The sequence below is a fragment of the Pieris brassicae genome, chromosome 3, assembly GCF_905147105.1.
Source record: "Pieris brassicae chromosome 3, ilPieBrab1.1, whole genome shotgun sequence".
NCBI lineage: Eukaryota > Metazoa > Arthropoda > Insecta > Lepidoptera > Pieridae > Pieris > Pieris brassicae.
Genome location: NC_059667.1, coordinates 15,092,313 through 15,116,212, shown reverse-complemented (window position 1 = coordinate 15,116,212; position 23,900 = coordinate 15,092,313). Strand labels below are relative to the sequence as shown.

Below are 23,900 nucleotides of genomic sequence, written 5' to 3'. Positions count from 1 at the left end.
ATTTAGAAAATTTAAGGTATTTAATATTTATAAATAAAACTGTAAATATAATTTTAGATATTTTAGTATTTACCTAGGTGGATCTGGTGCGTGGCGTGCAATACACGTCAAGTTAATGTCGGAGCCAGCTCTCACAAACAACTCTGGACCAGACAGGATCTCCGCTTTGGATACTGCAACAATATTGTAGCTATATTTTGCCGATCTATACTAGAGAACGCCTTAAGCATTTACCTTAGTAACTTAAGCTAACAAGTACTTAGCTCACGAATGATAGAATTCTAAGATTCACTCAATTCTGCGCCTCTTAGAATTCACCTTCTACATACACACTCGGATAAATTCTTACGTTTCTACGAGAATTCAGATTAGTCACATAATTTCTAACTAAATTTCTGGCTTAAAGAATTAACGAGTTTTTCAGATCCGGTCATTAATAGATTTATTAAGGCATATAATTAACAGCTCTTACGGTGAAGGAAAATAACCGGAATGTCTCGACAAACGTATGTAAGGCAAATTATTTACTTAATTATGATTTATGAAACTAATGTGAAAGTATTTAATAAAGTAGAATTTAAACATTAAATTTGGTATTTATGTGTCTATGAAAGATGCGTATTTAATGATCCGATTGAAAAACTTAATTAAGTGCTACAGTTACTTGTGTAATTAGATCTAATTGAAATCTCAAGATTCAGAAACTCTAGAATAAATGTATTTTAACTAAACAGCTTAAGTTTAGATGCACTTTCGGTACCAAACTAAAACATTAATTAGAGTTCGCGTGAAACATTTCCATTAAGGTGTTCTCTGAAGGTTGTGTGAGCAAGAAAGGAAACTTGTTCCTATTCGTGGTCTCAGTTCCCACCTCAGTCGTATTCAACTGTCCGGAGCAAACTATTCGAGTCAAAATTAATTTCGCCCGACATGCGAGTGTCAGTTGTTTATTGAGACCGAAGACTATTGAGCACCAAACGAGAACTAAACGTCTTTATTATCACTATTAAAACCTATATAACTATATATTCTAATACTGATATTTTAGTAATATAATTCGGATGTGAATTGTATTACATCAGTTTTTATTTAAGCTTTAAAGCTATTAAACTCTTTAAGATAATACACCAATACATTAACCTCCTACTAATAAAGGCTTTTTAACTTCAAGGGATACCTTTACTGTACTCATACTTTTTGTATTTAAATTATTTATATATATCACGGATAAACCGAGGCATCGTTGAAAGGGGTTGTCAAAATCAAAGTTTAAAAACCTAACTTCCTTGTTTGTTTGTTAATATTAGAGATGATTTTTATGGAATAAAAGTGTAAAGATTATTTCTCAAATGAATATCATAGCATGGTGAGTATATATATATATATATAGTTGAAATATGGTGGAAGGTGGTTTATTAATAGGATACTTTCTAGATATTTTTTAGATGCTAAGTTCAGTTACGAGGTGTAAGTACGGTGTAAACTCTATATAACGACACGCAAGGGATTGTGCATATTTTGACGTTACAAAGAGTCGTCGTTAAATAGAAATAAGAAAAATCTATTAGAAAAAGAAAAAGTTTATTTCATATTAGTGTTTTACGTTCGATACGTATGATGCCGACAGTGAAGTTTAATACGGGCTAGGACAACAAAGCGACAAAAGAACATAAACAGCTCCGCAGTTTTAACTACTTTTGGCAACTTAAAAAGTACTTTTTGTTATGTAATTGTCGTATGTAAGGCATGCTAAACCAACCAAAGCCGAAAGATTTTAATGCTTTAGAGAGGTTGTCCTTAAATCGAAGGACGTTACATATCGAGTTAACACTGTATTTTATCCGTAAAAGGGAAAGCATTTATTGTACTGAAAAATTCTATTAACGATTCAATCAATATCAAATAACAGATGCTGCGAAATAGTTTTTAGTATAGACCCTCGTCATCTGGGTTTTTGTCAGGCATAATAAATTAGGTATAATAAGTCAAGAGTAATAACAACGAACAATAGTGTTAAATTGAGTTTATTTGTATGTAATTTCAATATATCAAAGTTTTATGTTTGCTTTTTAAAGGAAATACCTCATCTTACTTAAATATCATTATTATATCAACAAATACACGCAAAGATGTGATCACCCCATGTCCTATACTATGTTGAGTTTTTATTGATATTAAAATCTTACCAACGACAGTAAGCCAGAAAGATAGACTTATCTTAGGCTCTGTGGATACTTGGCACTCATACGCCCCGGAATCTCGAGGCTGCGCGTGCGCAACTCGAAGGGTCCACTCGTCAGAGCCATCCGTGTGAAGTGCTGCAAAGCGTGCATCACTACTGTATGTATGCACACCAACTGTGAGGATGTGAAGGTCTCGTTTCCGGATCCATGAGACCTGGAACCAAGCATGTCATATTATGCATATAACTTCCACTGGATCATAACGCAAAACGATTTTGATATACTTTTAAAAGGTGATACAACTCTAAAATCGTCTTAATATATGTTTCCAAATCCACGTTGCAAAATGTTACTCCGAGACGAAATTAATTAAATTTTATTAAATGATTTTAATTAATCAAACACGATTATAGTTGAAGCTGCGAGATTTCTCACCAAAGAATAAAAAAATTATAGTGAACTTTATTTGGCATAAAATGAAAATTGTTAATTTATACGCCAGGGGCAGCATAATGTAGGCTTCAACGTAGCAGGGGCCGTTATTAAATCTATTAATGCTTTCATTAAACCTGCTAATTTTACTGCCGCGTCGCTTTGCTTCGAGCTCGGAAACTATACTGTAATATAAATCTCATTGGGCTTGAAAACTTATAAATAGCAAACATATAACTCAACTTTAAGGCTATTTTATTGATGAGTGAAATAAAAAAATATGATGGATATTTTAAAGAGAATACGCCGATATTGCTGCATATTTAAACTATTCCAAAAAAATAATTGTATTATAATTATATATAATTATTTCCACAAGATTCATCAAAATTATTGTATAAAGTAATTTAGAATTTTGACATTTAGAATTTTAGAATCCAACCAATTCGCAACGAAACAAAAAAAAACTAATATAACTACAAAAATATTCATTTAGAGTCTACTGTATTATGTATAACTTTAATTAAGATAGTTACAGCGGAGAAAGTCAGTGATACTTAAATTCAATGTAGGATTTGAAAGACACATTTGCGTAAAATTGTGATTCAAGTCACATTTGTCCAAACAGACATCGGCTATAACAAATATTCATTTGCAATGTATGCGCGAAAATGTTGCAGGCATCCACTGTTCTAAATTACAATATAATCTAATTACTTGCAGGCCCAACCAATATTGCAGTATTTGCCACCTGAAGCAATGTACTGTTTGGTATTAGATTTCAAACAGGTATACGAGAAGAATATATTATAACTAAATTAAGCATTTATAAAACTAATCAAAGAAGAGTGATTGAAGATCTAGAAATTTTTCAATTTGCAGGGCGAGATTGAACGCATGGAACGCAATTTAGATAAGGTGGTGGATATGGCTGCCCATGCGTCATGCTCGTGAAATTGTGCTACTTGTGGCAACTCGTGTAAATGGTGATATTATTTATAATTTCAATTAGTCACATTACATTGTTTAACATTAGTTGACTACGTATTTGTGTTTTGTTCTCACTATAATTCGAAGCGTTTGTTAACATTTTGATTCGTTTGCATTTCCTTACAATGTCCTACAGCAAAACTTGGCGATTAACAAGAAGGGTGGTTTATTACTATATTGATTTGGGAATTGGTGGTAAATGTAATTTTTTTCTTTTAAAGTGGGTAAACCGCTTCATGACGTAACGCGTTACGGCGCCAGTCTGTCTAGGTTTTCTAACTCTCACGAATACGGCGCGGTAGGCAGGCTCCTGCTCTAGCTTAGGCATTTTGGACAGACACTTTCCCCTCTCTCGGCTCAGTATTTAGTGTGCGTTACACATTTACTATTGACAGTGAGCATACCTCAAACTATCACGGTTATTGAAAGTGATTATAAAAAATATGATGAATGAAGCAGAAGATGATCTTCGGAACATTACAGAATAAAATAGTTCAACATAGATTAGTTTAAGTTATCACTTCTGTCAGGCAGCCCGAGACTCATTCTTTTTTTAAATATTGACAACCATAAGTGTATATAGTTACCAATATGATTAAGTAAATTTTGTTATGATTTCATATTATTCCAATATGTATTCATAAAGCCATATTTATTATGTAAACAGGTTGAAAATTTAATTTCTTATACACATATTGATTTATTGCATCATCCAGATCGGCCTAGGGACGGAGCTCAAAAAGAGAAAAAGCACTCCTAAACATTAAGGCTTTTCCAGGCATGTATTGTATTGTATGTACAAAGTCATATTATATAAAAAAAAAACATTTAAGTGAAATGGTCCAATATTAAAACCAACGAAATTCGGTCACAGGTTTGGCAAACATTCTTATACAAAAATCCGATAATCTCTTCTTTCATGTATCGGTCGATTTCTGTCGAAGTCAGACACGTACTGACTCACCCGATAATAAGGGTAATACACAAAGCTATACGAAAATTAACTTTTTGCCCTCAATATCTTTTCACTGTAAAAAGTAATTTATTTGTAGCAATGTATTATGACTTCAAGTAGACACGAACATTTGTTTACTAAGTTTATTATAATAAACTTATTGCTTAAAATTTATTTTTATTAATATTTTTCCTTTAAAAACTATTATCGAAGTACCTTAAATAAAATTAAAAAGTACATAATACAAATCAGTCTTTTATATTGGCGTATTCGATTTATCGTATTTCTAAATGTTTAGAAAATTGTAAATCATATCCCGTAAAAATGCTGATATTTTAAATTTGCAGCGTAACACGATAAAAATATTTTTATGCTTACATTCGTATTAAAACTATCCATTAAATTTATCAAATATTTCTATGTTTTTCACGCCAATTTAATTTTATTGCACATAAACAAAAAACATAGCTTTTCACTACACATTAAAGGTTATAAAACGAATTCCCAGTAACTCAAATGTTTCGATTATTTTTTATTAGTCTACTATGTAGAGCTATTAATTCACCATTATTTTCAAACGACCACCGCATTTTATAGCATAGTCGTTATTATTTTAGCATTAGATATAGTTTTAATAAAGTATAATAGGGTTCACATTGCCAAAAATATTGATAGCGAAAAAGTCACTGACAGAATTTTAGATTAGAGCGCAATTTTATATCGACTATAGCTTCCCTTGGTAAAACAAAACTGTTAATTATTTGAATGGAAGTATTTTTTAATCAAAATAAAAAATATCATATTTCATCTTTATAATATTGTAACTCGGTACTTTCTTTTATATTATATCATTGTATATTGAGTTGGTGAACTACATTAAAATAATAATAGTAATGTAAGGTCGTGAGATAACGCAGATTATATTACTCCGACCAAAATTCTAAAGCTCTATTACTAAAATACAATGTAAAATTTGTTTTTTCTAATACGTCTTTAAGACACACAAGATTAATAATTGAAAAAGTCCATACAAAGAGGCAATTTCGACGACAATTTCGAGGCCTTCTACTTGTGTCATGTGGAACGTGGTGTAATGGTTGCAGCTCCTTACAAACCGGAGTGTAATACAAAAAAAACTTGGCGATTAAAAAGAGTGGCAGAGAGTTTATTGCCAGTTCTTCTCTTCCGTTCTACGCCCTTGATTTGAGAACTGGAAGTTAATCTAAAATTAGAAGCATTTCATGTATATTTCTTTTTTGTTTGACGTTCATAAGTGTACATTGTGTTACCTATATGAATAAAAGATTTTTGACTTTTGACTTTTGAATTATAAAATATACTTAAACTTGAAATCAATACCATACATTTAGATACATTGTATCATCTATGAATTTTACAAAATATTGAAGGATTTTTTCAAGCCGATTACTCTGTTTTTGATGAAAATATGTTAGCTTGTAAGCGATGTGTTCATAAATTTTTACGGCTACAACATGTTCGTAAAACGTATCTGAAATTGATGCGAGTAAGTTTACAAAAAAACGAGTTACCGCGAGTGATTGGTTTATATACTAAGATGTCATATTTTAGTATTCGTATATTATTATACTAAAACGTATATATATTTATATATATATATATATATATATATATATATATATATATAAACATAATTTTGGAAAACTTTGTATGACTTTGAGTTGTATTCGCCTTTTGAATTATTATTTTAGTGTAGCTTCAGTCTATACAATAATTAAAACAGCTTGATTCGTTGTAATACTTATACTGTACCACTTATGGCATATATGAACAATCTTATGTAGATAAGTAGTGTTACACACTTTCCGTAGACACATAAATTTCCATAAATAATAAACCTTAATTTTGATGAATAAATTTTAGTTAGTAATGGGGTAAAAAGTGCCAAAAATCAAGTTTATAGCCTGGAATAACATTGATACATTTATACTGCTTATAAACCGCAAAATATTTGTGGCCTCTAAAGTAACTTTAAAATGATCTGTTTTAGCTCTAAGCAATCCAAAGCGCTACAAAAGAACTTAATGTTAAAGAAATTCACTGTTTATATGCGCGTTTTTATTTGAATAGACTATGTCTAATATGTAGCTTAAATAAGTAAATTTACCCTCAGGGAAATCTTCGCTGCCCTTTTCTCGTTTTGAACTAGCTTAGTCGAATTTCGCTCTCAACATCTCTTATTAATTTTGAACGCCAAAAATGTAGAATATAAAATATATGAAATATAAAATTACTTAAGCGACTATTTTTTCACCTAATACGAAAACAGCTTCGCAAGCGAATTTTATCCATCAATACTTAGTATACGAACAATGTATGTAGATTGAATAATGTAAATTGAATATAGCTGACCAACAAAATACAAATATTGACAAAGTATTTTTATTAGCTGTGACAAATAAATATCACTTTTAACGCGTTCGCGCGCAACATCGCTTCACTCCGACAATACAAATCCCTACAAAGTACAGCAAAGCCTCGTCCCCAATAACTGTCGCTCTATACTTGTCACAAATGAGACAATCCCGTTATTAAGTAGGAAAAATTGTCATACAATATTTTTACAAAATGAAAATAAACAAAAATCGCCAAGGCTTGTTGGCTCCATTCCAAATGTACTTCGCGAGCTTCGACCTATTTCTATGTACTTTATTCGCGCGTCGGCGTACATACGACATTTCCTGTGCTTAGAGCGATCATCGAATCAAATTCGCATCAACAGGGTCGTCAGCGGTTGGCACGACACGTTTCACATAACGACTGGGAATACAATTGGAAAGTTTCATTGCCTTCGTTATTTAGCAAATGTTGATTCGATCTCTCATATAATAGTGAATAAAACTTCGGTACATAATGGAAACGAGAAAGAACACGGCGAGGAGCAAACTTTCGCTAAACTGAGTTACTACTTAGACAAGAACAATTTCGTCTAACTTGTCGGGATATGCTAGAAAAAATCTTTTCATACTTTGGTTAACTTTATAAAACTGTTCTTCTCCGATATTTGCTTGAGACTAAGTTACCTCGGGATAAAAGGTGAAAAATGGGAAAAATATGCAAAAAGTTGTTGGCGGTATAATCTTTCTTTGCCCTTGATTAAATTGTTTGTTCAAGTAACTTTATTAGGGATACAAATTAAGCTTTAATTGTTTCTTAGTATCGTCGTGTTCCTATTTATTACATAAGATTTAGGGCTTAGATAATCATTAACGTCGCACAATATATTACAAAGAATATCAAGTTTCGGAAAGACGATGTTATTGGGCTTGTCGGGGCGTAAATAAGCAGTCATTACTAAGAACCATTTATTAAGGAAAATAAGTATTCATTTTGCGTCAGTTCTATTCAAATATTGTCTCAAGTACATTTTGTGAACAAAAGATCTATTGTATTAAAGGATAATGTTTGTCAAAGTTATCGCGAAAGTAATGAATTTTAAAATTGTTTCATTATGTAAGAGGATAGATAAAGTATTGAATCACTATAAAAAACCCATCAGTAATACATAACATTAATAATGCCATCTTTTACTGGTGGTGGTGGTGGTAAAATTAGATAGGTACAGCTTTTACAATATACAACTATTTATATATAGCGTTGTATATATGAATGTGGTTAAAGCATTTTTTTTTGTCATACAGTATTTTCCTTATAGGTTAACAGATGATCAGTCTTTGCCTGACACAAGCCTACAAACTAAGACATGGCGGTTTCCTCACCGCGACTTCTTTGACCTTCACGAGCGAGTGTTTACACATGCGAGTGCGCACATAGATAAAAACTTCATAAGTACGCCACCGGGGATCTTAGTGGTGAGAATCTAGGGGTGTAAAACTACCTATTACTTCAGGTCCTTGACAGTGAGGTGACACAAATAATATAATTCGATATATAAATCAGCTTGAATATTGGACACTTTATTGCCATTTGACGCTCTTTCTAGGCATATTAATAACATGATCAATAATAATAAAAGTCCCGAAATAAAGTAGAATAAGAATCAAATGAACGTTAAACATTTTGTGGTATTTGAAACGATAGTACATCACACAAGTTTATGCGATTGCAATGTGTTTAATGGTGCGTGATATCACCAAATAGAGACTTCCTTCTGTAGATATTTTACGATTCTTTTTAGTTTTATAGTTTTAATTTGAAAATTCTTATATTTTATATAAAACTATATACAATATCATTTTATTTTTAAACAAGGATTTTATAAAGTTATGGTGAATTAAATATAGTGATTGCGCAAGTGTCAGCCAAATTTACACTTTGCTAAGCTAACACAGTAAATTAGTGGTGCAATAACCTTTTTAGGTCTGGGCCTGAGATTTATGTATCTGTTTCATGATCATTTGTCAATCTAATAGGCAAGTAGGTGATCAGAAATCCCAGACACACGCCGTCGTCTTTTGACTCCTGACGTTGTTTTCCTTCACCGTTCCAGCAAATGTTAAATGCGCACCAAGAGAGTCCATTGGGGAACAGCCGCGGCTTGAACCTACGACCTAAGGGATGAGAGTTGCACGCTGAAACCACTACGGCAAGACTGCTCTTTTCGCTGCATTTTTTCACTAAAACTCCTTTTTTATCGTGGTTTTAAAAACTAAACTAGCTACACGAAATTTCTTTCGGATATATATTGGAAATCACATAATAAAAGTAGTAGTGGTTCCAAATTACTTCAAAAATTAAAAAAAACCTTTTACCGCAAAATATTATATCGACAAAATATAAATAGTTTAATGTAAATATTAAATGTATCGATCAGCAAAAGAATCGATGTCCAGCGGTTCCCTACGCTTACCTAACCAAACTCTTAAGATCTAAAGCCTAACATTAAACCCTTTGTTCCATTGTATAGCCAAGTACGAATCGACTGGGAAATCATGAAACGAACAGATTCAACACTTTGAATCGTTTTCCTTTCAGATCCGATATTCCTATTGGTGACATGACTTCTATTGTTTGCAACGAGAACACCTTTAACATTGAAAGTTATGACTGTGTAGATTTCACTTGTTTTTTTTTAATATTGTACCAAACGTTATTCGTTACGAAATTAAACTGTTAAAATCAATAACAAACGCATAATCTCTCTGCTCCATGCTCCATTGGAGAACCCCGTTACAATTGGGCACTAAGACCAGCAAAAAAAATCTGGTTGAGCAATGAGGTTTTTTAGAAAACTAACTTTAAATGGACATGGGGCAGATCTCCATTTAAAAATACTTTTTTACGGTTCAAGATTGAAAATATACAAGTTTACAGAGTTTTATAAAACTTACTACATTTTAAATATTACAAAAAACTTTTGTATTGTAACTTTTCCTTCGTTAAATAATAAATATTTCGCTCTTTTGAGTTCAACTACGAATTTAAAACATTATACATTTTAAATCGTGATGCGGTGAGTGAGGCACATATAAAATGAATATATCAATTAAGCACGAGTTGTAAAAAATGTATAGTATAAGTATTAGCGATAAAGTCTAGTACATTGAAAGGGTAGTATTTGCTCGTAAGGTGTAAATAAATTACGAGAAAAATGCTGCCTTGGAGCTCTAAAATAAGTTAATATTAAATTATTTATACTAGTATAAGTATAAATAATTTAATATTTAAATGAAAGTAGAGACCTAATTCACACGTCAACAATGGTAACATACACAATGAATAGAAAAGCTTTTTAATTTCTTTTTTCTCAGTAGAATATAATAAAACTCTCCCTCCCTGCCATTACTGAACTATGCCGATTCTTGCTTTTCCGATCTAAACAAGGAATTTATTGCTTAATGAATTGGAGCGTCTTCGAATTTCTGTATCCTGTTTTATATTCGGTCTAAGAATATACGACCACATCTCTGCGTTCTGTAAGCGGCAAGGCTGATCCCATTCGTCAGCGACGTGATGCTCACGCTCTCTATCTCTTATATTCCATTCTGATCAATCCTAAAAGTACTTCCTATCTCAAAAACGTTTTCTTATTTTTGGGAGCTCATAGCTATAGCCTGCGCTCTTCAGAAAACTATATATTGAAATCCCATCTCACCCTTCAAAGTCTCCGGAGTGAGGCTATGGAATTCACTTCAGACAATTTCCCTGTTCGCTAACTCCTTCTCTATCTTCCTTTAAATCTTTACTGTTAGAGCATTACCTGTCAACATCATATCCCTAACTTTTGTACTATCAGCGTGATTCATGTGCACTTTTTCTTTTTCATAATTCTTTTTTTCATTATTGTCCATTTCACTGTTATCTTATTTTTAATTGCGCTTTTTAAACATGCAACTAAGTATTAGTAAATAACATAAAAAATAAGATATCTATATTACAAAAAAATGTTTACAGGTCATAGACGACAGGATTTTACTGATTAGAAAAAATAGTTGAAAACTGAAGCATATCCCAAGTATTTGTTAATTCGGTGTCACTTTATCCTTCATTTAGGCACATGATATAAAAGAGAGCTGATTATGAAGTAAAAAGCACTGTCGAACTTGCGTAACACCGTTGTGTACGCCATTATTTTATATTTTGTAATGGTTTTGCATATCTGGAGCAAGTGTTCGCTATCAGTATGCAAATGACGACTTAATTTAGATATAAGCTGTATTTACGAACTTCCTGTCTCCTATATTATATACGCAAAGGGGAAGTTTTTCAACCGTATTACGTGTACGTGAACAAATTTTAATACTTAATTATTAAAACATAATACATGACGAGACTAATTTGAGCGCTTATTTTATTGAGTAGCGTTTTCTCTATTATACATTTATTTAATACAAAGGTCAGTTGTTACACCTTAACTTACATAATTAAACAAACTCTAGCTAGCAAAAGCTACAACTAGCAAAACGACATACAGCAGCTAGGGCCTTAAATGATTCTGGCTATTGCGGTAACTGACTCGCATCAACAGATGCCAATGAGTTATTCTTGAATATTTAATAGGTATAGGATTATTTTCTTAAGAGACCTTTCTACGAAGATATGAGTGGATAGCATTGTTGTGTTATATGTTATGGCAGCGTCTGTAATGAAAGCTCACAGAAATCTACAACAAATTACTTTATAAATTGTAAAGTGTATAATTTTTATTTTTAAAATTATAATTACCAGAGCTTTAGCCAAACTCAGAAACTAAATCTCTTTGTTATATTATAGACTAAAGAAATATGTGGGGTGGGGTGTTCATACATAATCCTATTGATAAATAAGACGTGACAACAATTATGTTTAATATCCCTTTAAATTCGTGAGCATCCATAATCAGCTACTATTTCGTTTTATTCTTAACTCATTGTAGACATTAGGTCCAGAAAAGAACGGATATATTAAGTACTCTAAAAGGCGCTACAACTTCTAAGTTCTTCAGATTTCTGTATTTGTTTTTTCTAATAGACACGTAGGTGATCATTATTTTGAACCAGACACACGCCGTTCACTTCTAGAGTCTAAGAAATGCCAGTTTCCTCACGACGTTTTCCATCACCACGAGCTAGTATAAATGCGCATATCACAGCTCAGCCGGGGATTGAAACTGCTCAAGGATGATAGTCTCACACTGAAGCCACAAGATCGACAATTTTATCCGCGGGCTACTGTTTGAGAAAGCAAAACGAACAAGTTCAAGAAAATGTTCATCTCTAGTCCAACACGCGTTGACAGGCGACATGATAAGTCGATTTTCGTCTTTAATTATAAATTCTCACCTTGAATAGACACTCCGCATTTATAAGTCACAATTTTGCACTTATTTATAATTAATAACTTATTCAGGATAACTTGCCGTAACGTAGGTTTTATCAATTGATGTTTTATAAATGTTAAACATGTTAAATTTCAAATAAGCAATAAAGAACTGTTGAATCATAGTTTTAACGGATATATTTAGTGTTATTCAGTTAGCCAGCGATGTTTCGTTACTTGTATGTTGAACTACTTTTGTAAATTATAAAGAATATATACTTAACATGTATAAATTAAAACACCTATATTCAGGAAGGATTAGGCTAAAGTAGCTTGTTTTATCTTTCGGCACTTTATTATGCGATTTGGTTCCTGAAGAAACTTTACTTGATTAAAATTCGAAAACCAGATGCACTCGTTTATGAAGGTCTTATCTGTCTCACACATTAAAAAAAGTGAAAACACTAGTGGTCACAATAAAGTAGGTAGATATTGTATAGAATACATTATAGTTTTTAAATATAAATTTAGTGCAAATGTACAAAAATGAACTGAAAAAGATCAAGTGTTGGGCAAAAATGAGCAAAACACTTGAAACACGACTGCTACACAACATAAAAAGGTACACAATTTGAGGCTTGTAGGGTTTACACATTCACAAACAACTATGTTTATATTTAATTGTATATTCATTTGTCTAGAAGATTAGACAAGGTGTGAAAATTCTTCAAGTTTTAATATAGTAGTAGTTTGTAAATATTGCTTGCAATATTTAATAGGCCAAGAATACTAATAACCTATGCCTTTAAAAAAAACTATAAAATAGACGTAGTATCATGCTTCATCACGGCATAAAATCTGGGTAAAATTGAAATAAAAAGATGTGGTATTAATACGAAAATTTAATATTTCAAGTACTTTATTCGTAAAAAATTGTTTTTATTTGCATATTATCAGGTCAACGAGTTAATATAGATAAAGTAAAAAGTAATTTAGCGAAACCAGCATAAAATTGGCTTTTTCAAACGTACTCCACAAATTCAAAGAGCCTTTAACAAATTATACGCAGTAAAAGTTTTTCATTCACAAAATACGGGGTGTGAACTTTTAGACAATTACACAAATTCTATGTGGTGTGTAGACGATGTTTTATGGCACATGTATCGAATTCGTTTCATTTCCACTGGAATTTGGCTACTATTGTTTCCAGTAGGCGTTTATCAATAATTAAAATGGCAACGCTTTTGCGTTAGAGAATTTTTTTGATACAATTTTTGCGCGGATTTCGACAAAAATCGTCAGGCAGCTTTAGATTTGTCGTTTAATAGGATTGTTTGCTATCAAATGCAAGAATATTTATTGAAAAATCGAGGAATATCTAATGGCAATATAAGTTTTTTTATGTATATAATTATGAACGTTCACAAGCGAGTCTCAAAATATGACAAATCCTATACGAAATGTACAAAGTATGTAAAAAACCTGCTACGCTGTTATAAAAACAATTTGGTTGGGAAAATTAGGTTTATTTTTATTCAACGACTTCATTAATCAACTTCAATAAATTTAAAAGCTCAATATACTAATATTCAAACAAAAAGAAAACCGCATACAAGATTAAGCCGTTAACTAGGCCTAACATAAATTTGTGGTACTCGTAACTTACAAAGAAACCGGGAGCGAAGCCTTCAGGCAAACTGGCTCTTCCAAGCCTTCTACTTGTTATCGTGAAAGCAACGCTAAGATTTAGCTACTGCACAGTTTTAAACTTGAAGACAATGCGGATTTTTTTAATATCAAACAAGATTATTAAAACCCACTGGCCAACTTGGCTTGATTTCTGTAGGGCTTTTAGGTAATGGATTCTTTGTCTTATTACTTATGTAAGTAATTATTCGAGAAGTCCTAAATTTCAATTAATTTTATCAGCTACAAAGTGTGTAGTAAATTTCTCAATGAATTGCATTCATTTAGTTAAAATTTTAGAGAAGGTTAGTAATGTACATTAATGTAAACTATTTAAAAATAAGCTATGCAAAATAAAAATATTAGTTGCCAATATTTAAAAATATTTTTTACAAAAGTTCAGGTAGTTAGATGTTACAACACGCATTGTGTGACTAATGAATAATAATAATTTCTTAGACTCTCGTTCACAGATATAAATAAATGCTAGTAGTTACTTTTTTGATGTTTTGTAAATACATATTTATTCTATTAATTTATATTGAACTTTTACGATTTATATTCACACGTATACATATATATCCTATATGGATTTTTTTTAAATTTGTAAATAGTTTTATTTCTTTCAAACTATAAGGCAATTAATTTAATATTTTTGGTTTGCCTTGACTCTAAAATATTTCGATCGTTATTGGCTATCATTATATTTTTTTATTTACCCAATCAGTTTTAGCTGGACCTTGTGTGTATAATTTTGATTATTCGAATTTTACTGTTTACTATTCGTTTATGTTTTTTAAATATTTCTATGTAATTATAGTCTAAAGTACTATAAATCTAATTGTAAAATATATTTTGAAACATATCAATAAAATTTGACGCTTCACCGCCTGTAGTGTTTTTCTAAAGTTATATATTTTCTGTTATATATGTATATGTAACAAGGTAAAATAAGTATTTTTGCTTTTTTTCACCTTTGACTCACAATGTGAATCATATTTCTAAATGAGTTCAGGATACATTTAGGTTCACCAAACTTTCCTTAACATATACTTAATGCTTAATTAAGTATAAGAATTTTAAAAAACTTTTTTGGAATATATTTCTCTGTGTTTGTAAGTTTGTAGTATTGTATTACTTTTTTATTCTATATGTATGAATTGGCTATTCTTCATTCACCCGCGGTGACCGGCCATACCTACTGGAAGATGTGGAGGGACCGAAGGTTTTATTAGTGGTTGCTATTCGGAACTGTGGAAATCTTGGCATTGAGAGAAATTTTGGCGTTAAATTAATGGTTTTTAGATAACGACATTTCACAAGTTGGTAACCCTGTTTTTATTGGATGGCTGTCTCGTTGCGTATTTCTCTTTCTGGCTAGGAAGTGTGAACTGCGCTGGCTACATTTCTGTGTAAAAGTTTAGCGTATCTTATGAAAGAAATAAAGCCTGCCTCCTTTTCTTTATGTAACTGGGCTTGGAGTTTCATCCGCGAGTTAAGGACTTCAATCGTGTAATCCTCCTTAATGTAGTACTAAATACTTTCTAGGCTGGACTTGTTTTTCTGAAATTATAATTTGAAACTCATGGTATAAAACGTTATAACAACCTGTCTAATGTTTTCACCCTTCCTTCCAAACCTTCTAACAGCTTCAATGTTATTTTTGTCACACTAAAATCCAAAGTACATCTTTATTATATTTACTATAATATTCTTCAATTCTAAATAGGTATTCTCACCCCCTTCTGCTCCGAATATGACTAGGTTTTTTCGTCGTGAACGCCTGGCTAAGGTAATTAATTTGACTTTTTCTTCAACAATTGTTTTCTCTAATTGTTCGTTTTTCAATTCAAGGTTTGCATATTTCTTGTGAATATTGTGTTTTTTAAATCCTATTTCATATCTAGCATATCTTGTTTTTATTGTTTAATGTCTTGCTGTTAATTCAGTAACATTTCATGAATTTCTTCCATGTTGTATCCGAATAAATATGAATTTATCAACTGATTTAGGAAAGTAGTCGATAAATTTATACATATCTAATTCTCAAAATTTTACTTTTAACGAATTTGTCCATCCTTTGTTTCTTAGGAGATAATATAATGTCGGTTTATTCGAACATGGGCCGCTTAACACTTAGTCGATACCCATATGTAAATGGCCATCTGAGATTATGACGTATTGAATAAATGTTTAGTATAAAATATAGCTTGCTTTACAGCTCGTATGTAATACTAATGTCTATTTATTATTTGTATTTCGTTTTGAACTTAGATTTTACAAAATGCACTTTAGTCACTTTTAGCACTAAACATCACAACTTCACTAAAATTCAACAGTGTTATGAATCCGTTTGATTGTTTAAAATTTAAAGCGAAGAGTAACGTCAGTTGGAGCTTCACTTAAAACACTTAAAATTCTGATGTGTTTCGTTCTCTTTAGTGCTTTACATTTTAACTGTTATGAAAGTCGCATTGATGGCAAATAGTATTTTTAAGACAGCTATGTTGGTAGTCATGCCGCGAGCTATCCGCTTCTAATATAGCTCATATTACAAGCTAAAGAGGTTCTATTTGTATGACACAGCAAATTTCAAGAAACTTTATATGGATAGGCCATACAAAGGCTACTACCATCAAGGCTATATACGTTTCAGCCAATTATTAATCTTTGTGTGAAACTGCGTTGCGGCAACCGTTAGTATTATAAATTAAAAATTAATTTCTTTGAAGTGAAAGACTGCAAGTAATGATAATGTGTGAATCGTAGTCACCGACGTCATAGGGTATTTCTTTATATCTTTGTCTCAGCAAACATGTGATTATTACATTTTTACACAACTTTACATGTAGGTATATATAGATAACGTGCAACAAAATGTTTGAATGTGCAAATAATTTGTATATAGAATAGAGTTCAGAACACTTACAGATCTATCTCCGAGATTTTTCACCCTACAGTGAAGGTAAGCCGGTTGCCCCACTGCAGCCGTGTTTTCTCTTTTTGTAGCATTGTCAAAGTGTGGCTGTACGGCGGGCTCGGTCTCCGCAGTGCCGTTACTCACTGCGAAAATGCTGTCAGGGTCTGTGCTGTCAACCCCGCCAGCTGACAGACCTGCAAAACCATTTGTATAACATAAGTATAGATGTACACAATAATTGTGACAATTATTATTAGAATCGGATCAAAAACGAACAGCAAACAAAAAAAAAAATTGTAATTTTTGTATTGCGTGTTTTTGCTCTAGTTAAGACATACATATATTGTTATTACACCGCAAAAAGTGTAGTAAAAAAAATTACATTTCTTGGTTCATTATAATTATATAAAGAGGAGTTATGACCCAATATGTATCTACTAAAAAGGTCCTTAATTAAAGTTTAGCCGTTTTTTTGGTAAAGCGATAAGCTAAAGTTTCAGCTAAGGATAAGATTCAGAAACGAGACGTAGCGTTAACTATGTCCCCCGTTTGCCAAAACCCAATAAATCTTTGACGTATGGAAGTAAGACTAAGCGCTAAGTCTCCTTTCCGAAACTTACCCCAAGACGAATGAAGCTTCTTCCTGTATGTCATTGATAAGAAATAATGGATACGAAATATTTTAGGAAATAATACGGATATCTATTATATGAGGATAAACGATTATTTACATAGCGATATATGATTTTTCCCTCAAGTGAAATACTATATCGCTTATTCTAAGAAAACTGGGTCATGTATAGTCGAAAGGGTCAGTTGAAATTTACATCTCAAATAGCTTTATTAGATGAGAATATTAAAGGCTACGAAATGTCAACGTGAATTTTATATGAGAACTATAAAATAGTCATAAATATGAACCTTTTCTGTTTCACTGAATATCAAACTAGGTAATAAACAAAGTTTTCTTTATTAATACTTAAAATAGTTTTGATAATAAGGCTAAAATGGATATTTATTGTTAACCCTTCGTGAATATCTTAGTATTATTTAACTGAACTTTACAATACATGACGCGGAACGCCTAAGATAAGTAACAATTTTTAACGAGTTTCTTTTAAAAACTTACACTTAACATATACAATCATAACAATTTAGTATGAACGATTTTTAGTTCAGCGAATCACAAATGTTCATATTTATAGAAGTGCTGTCTGTGCAAGCATTTCTATTAATATTATAAAAAAGTATGGATCACCTAAAGGTGCACTAAACTTATAATAAATAGATAGTTACTTAACTTTTCATATGTTCAGACTTTATCAACGCTGAACAGTTGAACAAAATGTTCGTTAAAATAACCATTTTCTTTTAATATACATGTGTCTTTACTACGACATCATGGAACATTACATTCTAGCCTAATTTAAGGCTAATAAGTAATTTAAGTCTAACCTAATTTACTAAAAAGGATTGTTATCATAAGTAAGTGTCCAATAACGCTACTTATAGTCTCTATTAAAGGGAAGACACTGTGTTCTTGTGTTTTCATTTTTTCATTCACTGTTTAGCACTTAATATTAAAGTACACTAACACTAATTCACTAGTTCAAATGGTTTTATCCTTTTCAATCTTCTCACTAGGTCAGTGGTATCAAGGAGTTGAATAGCCTCGACATTCACGTGATGGTGTAGCCTATGTTCGTGTGCTCCAGCAGCCTTTTTTATTAATGTGGTGACGTCCTCTACATTAAGGTCCCGATGGAGGTCATAATTGCGAATGTACCAGGGAGCATTGACTATTCCCCTGAGCACTTTGTTTTGGAATCGTTGGATTACTTGGATATTACTATTACTGGTACAGCCCCACAGCTGGCAACCATAAGTCCATACAGGTGTCAGGATTTGTTTGTAGATCAATAATTTATTTTGTACTGATAACGTGAAATGCCTTCCGAGTAACCAGTACAATTTAGAGTAACGGAGATCCAACTCTTCGCGTTTCTTTTTAACATGGACCTTCCATCGGAGTTTGGTGTCTAGCGTCATACCTAGGTACTTAGCTGAATTTTGGAACGGCACTTTGACGTTATTAATATATACTGGCAGGTAATTTGATGTTTAGTTGGAAAAGTTTATGTGAACTGATTTAGTTTGATCCGCCATTTTTTGGTCCACAAGCCACCAATATTTATGGCTTTTTGTAATTTTACTACCGCTTCCTTTTCAGTAGCCGCCGTAGACATGATAGCAGTATCATCGGCAAAGGTCGCGATAACGTTATCTTTTAGATCAGGAATATCGCATGTGTATAAGAGGTACAGGACCGGACCTAATACACTCCCTTGCGGCACCCCAGCTTTTATTTCTTTTAGTTCTGAATAATCATCATCTTGTCGTACCCTAAACATTCTTTGTGTTAAATATGACTCAAGGATATTTGAAAATTGACGAGGCAGTAATTTCCTTAATTTATGAACAAGTCCTCGATGCCACACTTTATCAATTGCCTGAGCTACATCCAGAAAGACAGTGGAACATACTTTTTGTTCTTCAATATTATTTGTGATTCTATGAACCTGCTCTATGGTAGAATGTTTTTCTCTAAAACCGAATTGGTAATCTGGTATGAGCTGCTTTTTGACAATAATAGGGTTAAGACGTTTGAGAAAGATTTTCTCAAATAGCTTTGCTATAACAGGTAACAGTGAGATTGGCCTGTAAGACGTGACTTCGTGTGGAGGTTTTCCTGGCTTGGGAATCATTATAACTTCCGCAACTTGTTGGATGTTCTTTGTAAATCTATTGACTTCTAAATCTAATTGTTCCTCAGTCTTTAAAAGTACTCTAAGGTCTACCATATTGATAAGATAAATTTTGAAGCTGTCCCAGTCCGTATGCGTGTTCACGAGAGATGGATTCAGTTTTCGCTTTATAGGGTCTTCGCCAATTGTGAGTAAGATTGGTGAGTGATCTGAGTTCATATCATAGGCTTCCTCTATTTGGAGAACATTTGGTGATACTTCTCTAAATATGAAGAAATCTATAAGATCTGGTATTTTATTCTTGTCTGTATGTGGGCCTTCCTGTCGAAATTGCATCACATCTCAAATTTTTCATAGCATTGAACAGTTCTTTTCCTTTGGTCGATATTAATCTTGATCCCCAGTAAGTATGTTTTGCATTGAAGTCGCCTCCCAACACAAATCTATTTCCAAGACTTTCTAGCAGGGTTTTGTACTGGTCGTACTTAAGTCGAGTCGAGTACGCATGTCTTGGTGGGCAGTAAATAGATGATATTGCTAATGGATACCGTTTCATTGATAGGCTCACAGCCACAGCCTGTATATGCTCTTTTTCATATTTAAAGACCTCATGGTATAGCTATCCTTTATTATAACTGTACTTCCCCCACTGGATTTATTACTTGGGTGAAGGGCATGGTAGGCATTATATCCTTTAAATTGAATGTATGACTCCCTGGTAAAATGTGTTTCCGATACCAAGCAGATGTCAATGTTTTCATGTTTAAGAATTATCTGAAGTTCTCTTTGGTGTTTTAAAAGCCCATTAGCATTCCATGCCATTATTTTTAAAGCCATCATTGCTTAAGACGTTTGGGAGCAGCTATTTTGGTGCCGCTTTCTAGTTTTTTAAGTCTTTCATCAAAGGATGTCAATAATGAAAGTATGGTGTTAATCTTTTCATCCATGCCTGTGCTAGCTATCTCATTTTGTTGTGTTGGGGATAGAGTCTTAGGACCTTTAGTTACCTGGGCAAAGGAAACAGTTTTGGAAACTAATTTTGCTGGTTTTACCGATTTGTCCGTTTCTATCATTGATTTTGATTTTAAGACATTTCTCATTTTCTGTAATTCTTTTGCTACTACACAGCCTCTGTAATTAGCTGGATGTGACTCACCACAGTGAACACACTTCGGTTTCGCGTCTTGAGGTTTGTTACAATCTACTGTGAGATGCTTTGCAGTGCATTTCACGCAACTCGGCTCCTTGGAGCAGTATTTCTGTGTATGCCCATAAGCCTGACACCTCTTGCATTGGGGAATCAATTTCGGTGATTTCAGTGGCTGTACATCAATTTTGCAGCCAAGTATGGATTTTATTTCGTAGATATTTTTTATGTTTTCCTGATGGTGGAAAGACAGAATAAACATGTTAAGCGGTTCTTTGGTTTTCCAGCTATATTTGACGGCTGCGTCTAAAATTTTAAATCCTTGGCGAGTAAGGTCTTCAACTATCCTTTCAGGCTTGCAAGAAGCATGCAGATTTTTTGCCATTACTCTTATTGGCCTGCTCTGCTTGTTTTAGTAAGAGAACCACGAGGCATCTTCTTCTTTAAGATGTTTTGTGATCACTCTGTAGGTAGCTTCACTATTGGTGTTAATATTCACCGATCCATTTCTAAGCATTTTTACTATGAACGAGTCTTTATTCAATTCTTTTTTAAGTAAAGAATCGTAGAATGATTGGTATTCAATTACATTTTCGACAATAATCGGGGGTGGAAGGGGTTCCTTTTTAGGCTTTTCTTTGGTTACTTTATTACAAGTAACTTCTTTCATGGGGGAAGGGGAGGTGTTTAGTTTCCTTTTCTTTCTGCTTTTTTGTCGCACCCATTCCGTTTCTTTAGCCAGTTCTTCTTCGTCCGTCTCATACTGAATTGATTCAGAGGCTGCCTCGTCCCTTTGTGTTAAGGGCTGCTCTATTTTTTTCTCGAGCTGAGCTATTCGTTCCTTCAGTTGATAGACAATAGTTTCCAGGTCCGAGCATCGGGCTCTTTCCTTTTTCAGTTCAGCCACTAGAAATTGCTTGTTTTGGGTTATAATTTCAAAAACACTTGGAGATGACATCATAAATTTAATATAATAATTAAAATTATAAAGACAAAACCTCGCCTTTATTCATTACACAATAACAAATATTAGGTCTACGATTCATCGTAACGCGATCGCGGCGCTCCGTCAGCGCGTTGCACTTATTTGGTCACAATAATTAATACGCGACGTTTCTAACCGAAATGGAAATGACAACAAAAATACATTTTAGTAACAACAATATTACGAAAAATGTTTGTATCACAAATATACGGTGGCTGTCTTACATTTCTGGTCTTAAATACATACCAGACAATAAGGCATTGATTAAACTTTAATAATCGTCTTTCAATTATGTGTCATATACAGTGCAAGTAAAACTTAAAAACAACGTCCGACAGGACAATTTATCCCGTTTCACAAACATAACAATCAAAATGACACTTGACGTTCTGGGAACTTTTCCACTAGTCAATATTTACAGAATAACCTAATAACCGGAATAAAAGAAATAATATTGAGAGTTTTAATCAACTTTAACAAGGAGAAAGTAATCAATTTGAACCAAAATTTATCAAAACAAAAATAAATCGACTCCGTAAAAAATTGTCTTCGTACTAGTGTCTGTCAGCAGTGTGCAATCATGACACAATTTCAATACCTTTAAAAACACAGAATATGTTTTTTTTATTATATATTAAGTAATAGGAGGCAAACGGGCATCATTTTGTTTTCAGCCGGTGATAAACCAGAGAGCAATTATGCAGTGACATTTATGATTTGAATTTGGAACTGTTGATTCAAAATTCTTCATATGTGTAATATTTAGGATTAAGTTTAAATACTTGTAATATGTGGTTCTTATTTTAAATGCTAATGAAAAACACGACATAAATTTCTAATTTTATACAGTGCTGCTATATAAAATCTTGAAATTTATGTCGTGTTTTTCACGCGAACATAAATTTTGACAATGTAGTTTTTATATAAGGTAAAGTCTGTTATTACAATGCATATACTCCGAAAACTATCCATTACTTTTTTTTACTTTTACGTGGATTAAGTATTTAGACTTACATAAGCTTCCCCAAAAATACCGAAGATACGGCGTCACAAACTCTGTAATCATATTAGTCACAAAACCCGCACAATGGCTCTCGGATAACTAAACACAATGAAAACAGATTTATTAGGTCCTCCCAATGTTGGGCTTGTTTGTCTTACAAATAAAAGTATGTGACGTCATTAAGATAAGGGAAAAGGGGGTTGTTTTTACTCAATATCAGCTATACACAAAAAGTGTTTCTGTCTCATTAAATATTAAACACTTCCCGGATGATAATGTGATTAGTACATTATGCTCCCTTTCAAGCTCGGCAATGGGAATATTTGAGTCATATAGAAGCAAAGGTAGCAACATCCAGTTTTAACAAAATGGCAGTAAACAAATTTTTAGTTTTAAAGCAGTAATATAACTATATATGATGCTATTTTTAACATACAAATTTAGAGAATCATGTGATTATTAAAAGCAAAATTTACGATTTTACAGTAATATCATATTCTGACTAAAAACTAGAAGGTTGGTTTGGATGTTTCTGTTTCTGCCCCTAACTCGTAGATATTGCAACATTTGCAGCCAAATCTCTAGGATGTTGCTGCATTTGCAACCATAGATTTTACATCATAATTAGACTGAATAATCTTGATACTTTTGGTGTAGAGTGCATACCACAGGTGTCTACGTCAGGAGTTTACTGGATATCATACCGATAAATCACATTATAAACTTAAATCATTAAATTCTAAATTAAAAATCAGTGGATTTTTCATTGGGAACGAAAGAAAATACATATTGGCACAGTAAAGGAGATTTATTATAATGGCTACTTTCTGGGTTAGTACTCAGAATAATGGACGGAATTTATGTCTTGAAACCCACATAATATTAGGTCCTTACATATGAAATTGGCGTTTTGTCGTATTGGCCACTTTGACCTCAAATACCTCCTCTTTGGTTAGGAATTTCAAATTCAAATTTGTACAGCTATTTACTCATGTATTTGTGCTTCGACAACCGTCATTCATTAGTTTTTTTCTTCTGTTTTTTTTCTGTTTGCGTCACTCATTTTACAAAATGGAAAACTTAAAGTATCGCATTAT

At 32.5% G+C, this 23,900-nt stretch overlaps 1 protein-coding gene across 1 annotated transcript in view; it reads right to left on the bottom strand.

Moving 5' to 3' along the window:
- Nucleotides 1-23,900, bottom strand: part of LOC123707381 (limbic system-associated membrane protein-like) — a 63,547-nt gene that overhangs the window by 4,632 nt on the left and 35,015 nt on the right. The window contains exons 3-5 of the mRNA XM_045657391.1: nt 16,913-17,097; nt 2,187-2,397; nt 74-173 (exon numbers count right to left, since the gene is read on the bottom strand). Coding sequence (XP_045513347.1) covers nt 74-173; nt 2,187-2,397; nt 16,913-17,097 — 496 coding nt within the window. The remainder of the gene's footprint in view (nt 1-73; nt 174-2,186; nt 2,398-16,912; nt 17,098-23,900) is intronic.